This window comes from Plutella xylostella, chromosome 18, assembly GCF_932276165.1.
Source record: "Plutella xylostella chromosome 18, ilPluXylo3.1, whole genome shotgun sequence".
In the NCBI taxonomy this organism is placed as follows: domain Eukaryota; kingdom Metazoa; phylum Arthropoda; class Insecta; order Lepidoptera; family Plutellidae; genus Plutella; species Plutella xylostella.
The window spans coordinates 9,004,615-9,018,535 of NC_063998.1; the positions used below are offsets into that span (position 1 = coordinate 9,004,615).

General features: G+C 37.4%; 1 protein-coding gene across 1 annotated transcript; it reads right to left on the reverse strand.

The window, feature by feature from the left end:
• Positions 1–471: 471 nt before the first annotated feature.
• On the reverse strand, positions 472–12,803 carry LOC105396147 (protein maelstrom homolog). Its single transcript, XM_048627249.1, has 12 exons — positions 12,271–12,803; positions 11,788–11,989; positions 11,192–11,335; positions 9,781–9,914; positions 9,184–9,280; positions 7,593–7,756; positions 7,070–7,222; positions 6,556–6,618; positions 5,942–6,044; positions 5,498–5,566; positions 4,636–4,710; positions 472–2,154 (listed from the first exon to the last, which is right to left on the reverse strand). The coding sequence occupies exons 1-12, from the start codon at positions 12,448–12,450 to the stop codon at positions 2,111–2,113; spliced, it is 1,428 nt and encodes a 475-aa protein (XP_048483206.1). The 5' UTR covers positions 12,451–12,803; the 3' UTR covers positions 472–2,110.
• Between the last annotated feature and the right edge of the window lie 1,118 nt (positions 12,804–13,921).

The following is a 13,921-nucleotide window of genomic DNA, read 5'->3' on the forward strand; positions in this document are numbered from 1 at the left end:
GTTTCACAAATTATGTTTTTATTTTTTAAAGGATGAAATGTTTATTTTCTTATAAAATGATTTATGTTAAATTAAGGTTGTTTTATTTACAGGGAATTTATTTTTGTATGCATGTAAATGGCATAATATTTAAATGATAAAATATAATTATGAATGATAAGTGAGTATTACTGAAATTTCAATACAGATTAAAGACAGCCACCTAAACAAAAATTAAATAGCAATAACATATCTACATAAATTTATATTTGAAAAAATATAATAATCAATTTAATCACATTGGATTCCACAAGTATTTCAGGTTATACTATATTTTGCAAGTTTATGAATTTTATATGAATTATGAAATCACAAATATTGTATTTAGTGCCTTGTAATTTACAGATACATAATGTTAGCGTAAATATGCCTTTTGCATTGTCACTAATATAACGAACAATCCCAAATCAAGTTCACAGATTTTTTTATATTTATTATAAGACATTTAAATTATTTACCTGTGATTAAACAGTTATTTGGTTACATGTTCGATTTTAATGATTGCCATTCTATTGGAATAATTTCTGAAATGTTCTTTATTAATTATTACCTATTAATATCTATTATATTGTATTGAGTACAAATATTGTTCATTCCTATTTACTGTTGGGGATGGTTTGTGGTTAAGAACCTTGAATCAGATTTTGTAATAAAATATCTAATTGAATAAAATCTGCGTTTTATTTCAATAATACAAGTCACTTCTTTATGTTCTAACATGGTGGTATAAAATCATAAAACTAGAGGAATATAAACTTAAAGAATGCAACATTTTTTAATTACTTACATAAATGATTCGCAAATTATAACACTTAACTTAGTCACACCGTGGAAGACTATAGAATTCTTTCGTTTTAGGTTACAGTGCCATAACTAGATCTGCGCCTTGAGAAATATTTAAACAAATACGTAAACGTTTAAACTATTCCTGTAATGCTAGGTAGGTATTTATAGTTACCTACTTCAAATACAAAAATATATTTTGGGATTTACCTATATATTTTTTTATATAAAAAAAATTGACCGAGTTTCCTTATTTTTTTTATTAAAATCGTACTTGATATAAACCGTTTACATTTCTAATGTTAACTGTTAATTAGAGACAAACTTTGCCTGTCGTCACTTAGGAAAGGAAATATATACTGGGATCTTAAAGAACCCTAATATAAATGCCTTCAATTCATAAACCCATGAAATTACAAAAGTAAATTTTGCTACTCAAGAACAAAATTCTCATAATCATAGGATGGAAATATGTCACAAACATTTTACTTATAGGTCTAAAACGTAATGAAAATAATGGCACCAAAATTGGACGAATAAGCAAGAATAAACAGAGAGAATAATTCTATACATATAGGTATTTTAAGTATATATCGTTATGTTTACCCTCTTTTACTCTGAAATCCTAAGCTGCACATAGATCTCTCCTGTCATAACCATCGTTGGCCCAATGCCAATAATATTAGGAATTAAATCGGCCATCTTAAGCCACACTGAGGATTCCTTATACTTTTTATATGGACTAAATCTCAACACTAAAACATACAAAACAGACTTTTAGTTTTTGTTCCAATCTCACTTTATAACTTGGTATAAAAGTTCGCTTTCCAAGGATCAGGCTGTATAGCACCAACACATAACAATACCACCAACTTATAATAAGACTTATCATTGTATGTTTAATCTTATGGCTGATGTACATTGTACTGCCAAATAGGCATGATTATGATGAATCTTTAGTGGAAATAAAGAATGGGCATGCCCCATGCCCTATTGGGCGATAGATCGTATTCTGTATGGCTAGCTAAACAAGGTTCACTTTTCGAGATTCTAATTTAAAACACCAAAATTTAAAGTACAATGAATCATCTCAAATAATAACATAGGATTCTGCAAAAGAACTATAATCAATAAAAAATAACAGTTTTACAGGAAACAAAAATTTGCATGAGTTATGATTTCACACATTACATCCTTATACTTATTGAACTATAACATATATTATAATTAACATTGACCCTGAAATTAGAATGTATAGAAATAAACAATAGCATTTATAGTAAATGTTTTACTTAAATTTGTTTTGGTTTTGACTAGAAGGTGAGCCGCGACCTGAAAACAATAGAATTAGATTTTTACTTGAGTAAATAGGTACTATTTTATTTCAATGCATAAAAAATATAGCTTGTGTGTCCTATTGCTGGGCAAAGACCTCCTTTTTTTCAACTACTGTGTACGTATCACGAATATTGTCGACTCCACAAAGCAAATACATAGTAGAGCTGTTGTAAGCAACGTAGCCGTGACGTAGTCAAGTTCGACCTGTCGTCACACGGTCTGTAGTTCAGTTACTCCACGCTTGGGGTGCTGACATCAGTGCGTGACAGGTCCCGAGCTTGAGCGGTACAATTGAGTCTTGAAATGATTTTATTTTACGTGTTTCTCGATCAAAATGAAGTTGTTGCATTGTTGGATGTAAGAGCTACAGTGATGATAGAAGATTTGTGGACGAAAGCAAAGTATATTTTCACGCGTAGTAATATTTTAAATTATATTTTATTTTACTTCTAGAACATTCTAAATTGCTGGAAGCCATCTATTGTCAAATAGAAATACTAGTAGGGGCGAACTCAGGCCGGTTAAAAAATAAATAGGGGGCGTCATGTTTGTTATGAATTAAATATTTAAAGATAAAGATAAAGATAAAATACTCTTTATTGCACACAAAAAGAAACAGTATTACAAACATGAACAGAAAATAAATAGCACAAACGGCGGCCTTATTACTAAAAGTAATCTCTTCCAGACAACCAAATTGAAAGGACATAGAAATAATGAAAAAGGGTAGCGTGTGAAAATAAGAGATATTTATAAACTACATTAATAGAAATACATTAATTTAAAAACATAAATACATTAATACATTAACATAAATATATAAATACATTAATTTAGTTTTTTTTTTAGATTTCCTGACACTGCATTGAAGCAGCAATGAATTAAACTAATCCACAGGCTGAGTCCAACAAAATACAGCAAAGTATGTTCTCTACATTTTAATGCGAAGGACATACATACTAAACACGAAAAAAAGTTTGAAAAAAATAAGAGAAGGTGCTTACCCTAACATTCCATCACAAGAAAAGCTAACTTAAATTAATTACTAAAACCATCGATGTTTTAAAAAAGGCGGAAGGAATCTCGCTAACTAAACACTGAGGCACAACAATGGCGGCGACATGGGAGTGTGTGGGTGCGTCGTGATTATGATTATCAGCCATAAATGAGGATTGGCTCCATTCACTAAATGCACATATCCAAAAACAGACACCTTTATTTAATCATATCACACACCTCTCCAAAGAAATTATAGAGAAATATATAAATATTAGATTCAGGCATATTGCTACTTACAAACACAACAGAGTCACAAAGCGACAGCATTTTAATAAGACTGTTCTTTTTACAGGTGATTAATATTATACCTGATTTTAATCACCTGAATATCCGAAATGAAAACGATTCCGTGTTTGGAGGGCACGTTGAGCTGTCGATCCCGTCATCTGGTGTTTTGGTCCGTACTCACATACGGTATTACTCGATCGAGCTAAACTGTCGAGTATAATATAACCCATGGCATGGACTTTCATCCACCCATTCAGCTTTGATTTATCGAGTGGGGCGCGTCGTTTAGTATTCACATACACATATTTCGAGCGGCTTCGAGTAGGTTCGACGAAAATTACTTTCATTTAATTCCATCGGGCCGGCTCGGCGCGAGCCTTCGAGCTTTTTTTTGAGCTGAGTTTTGCGGTCCATACGTAGATTTTTACTCGACTTCGAGTAAAACTATTGAGTAATAACGATAGTGAGTACTGTCCATTTAATTAAAAATAAGTGTTAATATATAAATAATAAAAAAGTTAACTGTTAAGTAGGTAACTATATAATAAACATATTAAAATATTTTTTTCATGTTTCCCTATTCTCATACTGTATTTTATTCTGACCATTTAGCCCCCCATTTTATATTATGCCTTAGTCCGCCCCTGTCTACCAGTTCGGAATGACAATTAAATTTGAAATACATTACGTAATTTATAGTCTTCTTTGGTTTTCGCATATTATATGAGCTACGCAATGTATAATCACCGATGCTAGTTTTTCTACTCGAACTTAGATGGCGTTAACCTGAGCTTTACATAAAAGTTCATCTACTTGAACTAAGATGGAGCTAGCGTCCCGCACCCCCGCGCACCTCAGCCTTCAACCCCGATTAGTGGCCTCATCTCATCCTATATAGAAAACGAAATATGGCAGCTCTACTTTGTATTTGCTTTGTGGTCGACTCAATCACTCAAGTCTATAGCGTAATTCGATAGCAACTTGTTTGACAGCTTCAATAAAACGCATACACCCTACAGTGACTCGACTAAAGGCGACAATAATCGTGATAAGCACACAGGTGGGATGACTTCGACAAGCTCCTAGCTTGTAGTCATCTCACTATCTCCGCCATGGCATTATATGTGCTAATCATAGAGCATAACGTGTTTTTTTTTAAATAGCGTAACGGATATAGACGGGGCTTACCACGTCCGATGCCGACGGTCAGCGAGGGGAAGTTCACCTCGGACAGATCGGGCGCCTCCCTGAAGTTCTTCGCAACTGGAAATATACAGAAATATAAAAATGTTAAGTAATCACACAAAGTTTTATTGAAAAATTACTTAAATGTACTAAAAAGTCAGAAGAAGTATGTAAATATTTTTCTCCCGAACTAAAGTTTGAGTAAGCTCCTTTCAGCTTTGATCATGTCATTTTATCTGTGGTCGCAGACATAGTCAACTTGCTTCGAAATGAGGACCTAGCGACGACGGTTTTTATCACCATTTCAGTAGTAAAAAGTAAAATTAGTTAGTTTAGGAGCTCGTGTACCACAGGATGGTGAATATCTCGCACCCAGTACAAGTTAGAGTTTAGTTTTATTTCTCGCTCAGTGAAAAATCAGCCACTAGGCGGCGCTCATCATCATCATCATCAGTCTATAGCAGTCGACTGCTGGACTCAGGCCTCTCCCAAAGCACGCCACTGGATGCGATCTTTAGCTTTCCGCATCCAATCATAACCAACCAGCCTTTCGCAAGTCGTCACCCCATCTAGCCGGAGGGCGTCCCACACTACGTTTGCCTTGTCGCGGCCGCCAGAACACGTTTACCCCATCGGTCATCCGTTCTTCGACAGATGTGACCAGCACCTTAAGCTTACTATGGGTGAGCTATGTTGGTGACTTTAGTTCTCTGTCGGATTACTTCGTTCCCAATCTTTCAGAGAGACTCCAAGCATAGCTCTTCTATGCTATGACTAGGCGCTCAGAGAATTAAAATTATACCGAGGCACTCAGTGAATTCAAACTATTCAAAGTAATTATAATGAATTTAAAGGTTTAACTCACAGTCGGTGCGGGGCAGCCGGGGCACCTGCGTGCGAGCCGACGAGCGCGAGCTGTCCTGCGACGTCGACGCTGCAACAATATTCATTTTCATAAATACAGGGTGTCCGGTAAAAAGTGGACTAATGGAAAGGGAGTGACTCAGGAGGTCATCCTGAGCAACATTTGTACGGCGACTTTTTTAATTCGCGGAAAAATAATGGATTCCCCAAAGAACATTTACAATATTACTAACTCGGTTGGTCTTGGTCACTGGTCATTTTACGACGTAGAGCAAAAGTTGTTCAGAATGAATCCTGGAGCCACCTCGTTTGGGCTTAGAATAACACTTACATATTACAGTTTTAGTCGTAACAATAACCCATATCTCTCTCTCAATATCAGAAATGTGCAAAAGACATACACAGCACTCGTTTGTAAAAAAAATACCATATCAATAGTACGTACCATCCCCCGCGGCGCTGGACGCGTTGAGGCTGCGGCCCCACGCCGACGCCGACGCCGAGGAGTCCAGGGACTCGCTCACCATCGAAGAGTTGCACGACGGACTCTGGGCCACAGAGTATAGACAAGTAAACAAACAAATAGGTAATTCTTTAGGAATAGACAAGTAAACAAACAGACAATTCTTTAGAAATATGGAATTATACTACGTACGCTTACGGTGAAAGAAGACAATGTGAGGAAACCTGCACATCTAGATTCTAAATGTTCATGAATAACTCCCAAGGGATATGTTGAAGTTTGTTGTGTATAACGAAACAATTTCTATTGTAGTCGCACGCCCGCCAGGTGGCGCCACTGAATACAAATCTATCTTCTCTGTGGTTGTAACTTGTAACCTAATGTTTGTTTGTGCAAAAATTACTTTTGAATAAAATACTAACGTTTATCTACTAACGGCACACATCTAGAATCTAGAAGTTCCGGTTAGGTTACGGTGTTTTTATTCACCGTATGAGCACAAGGCCGTAACTAAACAATTTTCTTATTTGATAATAATTAATGTCCTTTTGAATTAAATTTTTGAAATGGTGGTAGAAAGTTTAGGAAAGACTTACCCTTGGTCCCCCGACGGATGGCGCGGCCCGCTGCTTCCTCTTCTCTTGATAAGTGAGGATAGACTGAAAAATAAAACGTCACTTTTATAAACTTACGAAATACTAAAGAGGCATTATTAAGCCACTAAATTACGATTACATTAAATGCTATTATTAACTACTGGTTACTTATCTAAAGTCGTCGAGTATAACCCCTTAATTCTATAACTGCCCAAAATTCATAGTAAATAAAGTTACGCCAACTGACCGACATGTTATAGTTATCTGACACATAAAAGGCTTGCCACTGCCACACAAGTTGCACAATGCAAATAAACTCTTATTTCCACAGCCGGACACGTTATAGTTGATTTGATCAAAACAAATACCCCTTATACAAACTTATACTGTCCGACATGTGATGGTCCGCTGGTACATAAAAGCCGCTAGCTGGTCATCCATATCTCAACTTCTTCAAAGCAAATACAACGCCCAGCGCTTCACACATAGCAACTACACCCCTATGTCCACTGACCGACATGTGGTAGTCCTGTGGCACGTGGCTGCCGGGGCGCACGTCCAGCCCGGCCACGGGGCAGCAGTGGTCCAGCACGGTGAACGCCCAGCGCTTCACGCGGGACTTGGTGCACTCGACCGCCTTGTCGCCGGTGCCCGTTGTCTCGTGGTGCTGTGGGCGGAAAATTACATTAAGATTAGTATTATTACCTGCTAATGACTTTGTAATGTGAAAAAATTGTCTGACTGCCCAGGGTGAATAGGTCACTTATGCAGCGTTTCATCAAATAATATACCTGACACAGACAAAAAATACCCTTATTCGAATGTATATAATAAGGGTTTTGATAGATGTCTTATTGGGTGAAGCGGTCTTTAAGAAGGTTGAGGCTGCTCGATATAAGTATGCCTCTAGTTCTGAACTCATTCAAAAATAGCGATACGGCTCGCGACCTGTAACGTGAGTATATACAAATGTACAGCGAAAAGCGATTGGCTCAAACAGTCGCGAGCATTATCTTTATATTTTTTATTGTGGTTACCTCGCAAGCCAGCCCCGGGTTGTACCGGAACGAGTCCTTCTTGAGCTGCGCCAGCGCCAGCGACTCCTTGGGGAATCCCTCGTCGTCTCGCGTGCGGATCGCGTTGATGAGGTGGTAGAACAGAGTGTCCAGCCTGTAGATACGGAACACCGTCTCGTCTTGGCCTGGAGGGGTTGTGGTCATGTTGGTTAGTTTACTTATTAGATAAATAGATAGAATACACTTTATTTGTACACCAAAACAGAATAATAAAATTAACAAAATGTAACTTAGTTAGGGTACAAAAGGCGGTCTTATCACTAAAAGCGATCTCTGCCAGACAACCTTTGGATGGAAGGAAACAGATTATTATTTACATACGATGAAAAATAAACGGTAAAATTTCATTACGTTTCGCATTGAAGTGGTTTATTTACAATAACAGTCATAATCTATTATTATCTATACACCATAATAACAGTGGCTTTTAGAGGACGGTTTTTGAAATATTATTTCTTTCACGGCTTATCGTAGGTCTCTCTTTCGTCCCTACAACACTCATTCCTCGGTTTTCTTCGTCCAACTAAGTACCTGCTACCTGTCTAAGCTCAATCCAGCGGGGGCGGTCAACGCTACGATCACGATAGTCATATTTTGTTTATGAATAGTGCCATTCAATGAACGAGCTAGTGATTCAATCAAAAAGGAGATTCAACCAGATGACTGCGACAAAATCATATTTCTCTTATCAGTGGTTTCATGTATCTATAGTATATCTACATGTACGACACCGTAACGTGTTGTTGGATAGTAAGACATTCTGTGGGCGGCATGCGACCATTAGTGGACTCGTATTACGAAACAATAAAGAATATTGTTCTTACAAAGTTGAGCATTACAATAATACATTGCAGAGTGCGATAAGACTAACACAGTTCGTTGAAGAGGCATCGTAGATAAAGCATTCACAGAAAAATATGTTTACACTTGAGTCTGTGTTGTTCCATGGTTGTTGCCGACTATATCTAGCTTGCTTCTAAAATTAGATATGATTAGTTCATATAAGCCATGCTAATTGAGTTAACAATTTTACAATCTTCTTCAAGTATAGTTACCAACCTATAGTAATCAATCTCATCATACACCTTATTAAAAATAAATATGGCTTAATTCTTTTTAAGTAAAATTGTAGGTTTGCTAAAGCTCCCCCCTGCTCTCTATCACTCACGGCAACATTGTTGATGCCATCTGTAGTAGTTTTACCAAACTTAGCTTTGAAATAAGACATCATCATCACAACCCATCACATCCGTACTGCTGGGGCACGGGTCTCCTTTCAGGGAATGATTTTAGGTCTAGTCCACCACGCGGGCCCAGTGCGGGTTGGTGTCCCTCGACACAAGCAAGCTTGTACTGAAATAAGGGTGCTTACACAGAGAATCGGGTTCCCTGTATCTACCGGTAACCTGATTATGCGAAAGCGCTCACTCACGGAGCATTTCCCGGATTTTTTAAAGTCATGAGCGCTTTCGCATAATCAGGTTACCGGTACAGGTCGGTACAGGGAACCCGATTCTCTATGTAAGCACCCTAAGACATGAAAACCACTTACTAGCCCTAATAGACAGTTGTTGCACGAAGTTCTGTATGGGCGGCACCTTGTCCGGCATGGAGTAGATGGCTGGCAGCACTGTGCGCCCGCCCGCGTCCTGAGAATAATACAATGCATTGGTATTTGTTGTGTTGTGTCTGCGTTTCAAAGAAGGATCATAGTTATACTGACGGTCGAATGGTGTAGTGGTTAGTGACCTTGACTGCTATGCCGAAGGTCCCGGGTTCGATTCCCGGCAGGGGCAGATAAAAGACAGAAATTTGTACTGGGATCACGGGTGTTGATATTTATACTACTAACTACCTAAATACGCTGGCCCACTGCGGGTAAAACAAGTTCTTTACTTTAACCCTTTATAAAACACAGGATGTATTTTTTGGATGCCAAATGATCCAAGACTTTCACCAATAACAAGGATATTATCTCCGCAGATACTGAAACAATGTGAAAATGGCGGGCGTTACATACCTAAGTGTGAGTAGGATGAACTAGACACATAAATGGTGGGACACAAATGTGGGTGCCAAGTGACTCCATCTGCAATTTTCATTCTGCTATACTCAAAGACTTTGAGAGAAATATGGTGTTCGTAGTTACCTGGACACGAAGGTAGTCCATGATGTTGGCTATGACCTTGACATAGTTAGTTCTTCCATCAGGGTCCGGCATCTCGAGCCCTAAATCAGCACATGCCAGCTTCGCGTCTGACGCGTAGCCTATTGGGATTGTACCTGGAGAAAAAACATTTATCTATAAGCCTTACCCATTTTACAGACAGTGACTGAAATATTTCCGCCCTAATTATTTTAAATTTTATGTCATGGAGTTTGGGCACTTTTACCAAACGCTAAACGTATTTAGGCCCTGTTTCACAATGTCGGGTAAGCTACCTGTCAGATAAAACATATGCTGTCTCTCTTTGTTATTATTTATTAGGGCGGATTCGACCAACGTCGAGTAACTTTTTACTCACGAGTAAACTACCAGTTACTCGGGAGTAAGCAGATTTTGCATTCTATCAAACCTGATAGCAAGATAAGTAGCTTATCCCAAGAATAAAAAGTTATACCGCCAATATTTACCGTGTAACGAGCTTATCCGAGAGTAATTTTGTAATGGCGGCGGCACATCAGCTGATTAGAAAACCGTCATATGACAAAAGCACGTTAAAAGGCAAATTCTCAAAATAACATCAGCGATTCAAATATTAAAACCTTATTACAACATAAACAATTTCATACTATTATAATCCATTCAAACTAAGTTGGCATGTCATTCCATTGCATGCTTTGAAAACGCAGGTATTTTTATTTTAGTTGCAGTACAGTTTCGTTCCTCGTTCATTCAATTAATCATGGTATAACTTGGTAGAATGCAAATGTACTTATCCCAGATATTTACTCGCGTATAAATTTTATTCCGGTATAGTTATTCTCGTGTAACGTGATGTTTGGTCGAATCCACCCTTAGACATTTACAGCTTGTACTTTATCTCAGACTATCCAGACATTGTGAAACAGGCCCATAAAATTGTATTTAAATCACATGTTTGGTGAAATAAGTATTTGAATTTTTCTATCTTGCTTTTTAGATAGAATTCTATATTATGTCACAAGATAAGTGGAAGCTCAAAACATATTATGAGCTAAGATTCTACTTTCATGCCCATAAAATACAATCCCATATTTGGTGCTCAGGTCAAGTTACAGTCAGGGATTTTTCAATGCAAACTTAATACAGGTTCATATTAAACTTTGGAAGTGTACTAAATTAATGCAAGGAGCCATGGCATTAGAGCTTACATTGCTGCTCAGTGACAGATGCAGATGCACTATCATCATCATTATCAGCCTGTAATTATCGACTGCAACAACATTGGCCTTCCTCTTACAGTCGCTACCGGCTGCTTGTCAGTTCAGTACAACTAATAAGTAAAACAAATTTAAAAATATCACATAATTTGACACACCCTGTGTAACACAGGGTTGGATTTTGTACCATATCTTACCAGGATTTATTATCTCATGGTAGTCATCTTTGATGCCGTCAGCGAGATTGAAGCGGAGTATGGTAAACTCAGCGATGACATACTCCGAGCCGGCCAAACAGTAATAGTTTACATCCATCAGATAGAAGTCTTCAAACTTTATACCTGTTGGACAAGGTTTTTTTTATTTAATTTAGTGGAAGTAGTTTGTTTTCTCTCAGTAAATCAGCATCAGTCTGATTGAGCTTGTTGTTTCAAGAAGTTAATTTAAAATAATATCTTCTAAATAGCCTATACATTTCACATTTAGCTCTACTAATTAACAGCTATTACAAAATGAATTTTTTAAAAGTACCTACAGTCAAACTAAAAAGTCCTGTAAATAAAGAGTGCGTTTTGCTAAGACTTTATATCATTGTCAGTATTTACTTACTTTTACATACATTTTAAAAATAAAATACCAATTGATAATGGCTTTTTATCAGATTTGTCCTTTAATTAATATAATAGATCAATTAAATACGGTCTTTAACAATTAGTTAGGATCCACTTATGTTTTCAGGACTTCATAGTTGGACTGTACCTATGTCATGATTTTTTAGTAGTAGAATACTTACTGTCGTTAAAAGCCTTCAATTTGACCATGTTTTTAATGTCTTTCCTCTCATTTTCTTCTGCATTTTTTAATTCTTTTGCTTGTGCTTCAATCTCTGCAAAGGATATTCCATGTGATGTAAACTTCATCTCCGGAATATTGTTCTTTTGCTTCTCTTTCTTCGCCATGTCTTCAAACTGAGCCCTCACAGCAGGTGGCGCGTCCTAATGATAGATAACAATTTTACTTTCGGTTTTTACAACCTTATCCAACTAAATTAAACTGTAAGTAGTGTTTGTTCTTTACAATATTATTGTACATGTAACGTACCCCCAGCTCCTGAATGATTGGGACAGTGGGGAATAAAATTAGAGAGACAAAGAACCGAGGTTACAGGCCTTTGAACCACTGCTGGAAATTGCTGGAATTTGAAGCAGTGGAAGAATATTAGCTGATGACAATGACAATATGGATGATAGTAGTCCCAACGAATTACGATTCTTACCTTCCACAGTGGTCCTGCTGCTTCAGCGACTTCTGCCAAATTTTTATACATGTTTCCTCTTTTACGTTCTTCTTCTTTGAAATGCTGCATGTAGAAGTAAAAGGCATTGCGTGGCGGCTTTTTAGGCATCTTGCTCTGATTGATTGTAGGTTTTATTTGGGCAGATAAATCTCCTCTCATCAACGCCTGCAGCAAAACTTAAGAACAATTTGCTTTGCAACAGATTTTCAACAAGTTAGCAAAAATATCCTTTGCCTTGCCGGCAAAAAAACGAAAGAAAAAAGCAAGACAAATATAAAAATAAAAACGTCAAACACCAGTGTTGCCAACTGCTACCGAAGAGACCATAGTAATCTACGGAAGAGACTGCTAAGCTGATTTTATAGAAAGTATGTAACCTAACATCCTGATTTAAAATTTTTGATTGCGACAATCCTAAAATAAAAAGGTTATTCCCCAGAAATAGATTTATATTGACGTTTTCACTGTTTTCACTGATAAAGCGTTTGTCCACCGCACGCCGTCACGTCACGAGAACGAAATGACGCGTGTCCATCGGGCATCTGTCACGTCGCCGTCAAGTCATAATAAACCATTAATAAACTTGGCCTGAAATAATCTCATTCTCGGGACGTGACGGCGACAGTGTGCGGTGGAAAAACGACCATGGATCCAATATTTTTTAGATTAAAACCTCAGTATAATAACGAGTTACGTTGCCATAAACGTGAAGTAATTAGCTTTATAAAACTTTTACTCTGTGATTCATTTCTGACAGTTTAATGACAGTATTCATTCATTTCATTCAAACAAAATGTCACTTTGTTATTAGTGATGTGAAATTTTTTATCGAGTCGATGATTATCCGAACTAGAATAATACAACATAGCCTGGAAAAATATTTGCATACGGTATGTATAAGATAAGAGAAGAGATAAGCTATGTTTTTTATTTATTAAATATTAAATCCAATTATGCTTAGAACTTAACCCAACACAAAGTTGTTGCTAGGTACAAAATAAAATACAAGATATACTTAATTTAGAAAATATACCTACCATATACAAAGTTGTACGTGATGTCAGATTTGATTTGATGAATGGGCAATGCTTATGAGTTCTGCTAACGTACCACTACGGCATAAATCAATCAACAATCCTTATGTAGCATTCTTACAGATGTCTGAAAGATAAGCGATGCTGGTTAGGGTCAATTCACACGTACCATAACCACACCACAGACACAACCACACCACAACGACGCCGTGTGGTCGGGCGTATATTTTGTATGTAAAATGAATAATCCAATTCACACGTGCCACATTTTGCCATTGTTATCGACCACCTGTGTAATATGACCACATCGCAACCGGCGGCGGCAGCGCGGCCACATCGCCCCTACATGACGGTGTCTACGCGACTTGGGAAAAATGTGTCTACTTCACACGACCACGTGGTTACCACATCGCAACGACAGCAACAACGCAACCACATCGAAATTTTGTCGCTACCACAACGCAACTGCAAAAAGCTGCTGCGACACTATTCACACGTAGGGAATACAATCCCGGCCTTTATTTGGAATCCCGGGATTTCGGGACTGGATGAAGACAATCCCGGGATCCCGGGATAGTCCCGGGATCAGGGTCACA

Excerpts from the sequence above, each read along its gene's own strand:
- LOC105396147 (XM_048627249.1), bottom strand. The coding sequence starts at position 12,450 with ATGAGAGGAGATTTATCTGCCCAAATAAAACCTACAATCAATCAGAGC. Across the intron at positions 11,990-12,270 it reads CAGCAGGACCACTGTGGAAG|GACGCGCCACCTGCTGTGAG; the intron begins GTAAGAATCGTA and ends ATCTATCATTAG. Across the intron at positions 9,915-11,191 it reads CCATGAGATAATAAATCCTG|GTACAATCCCAATAGGCTAC; the intron begins GTAAGATATGGT and ends TTTTTTCTCCAG.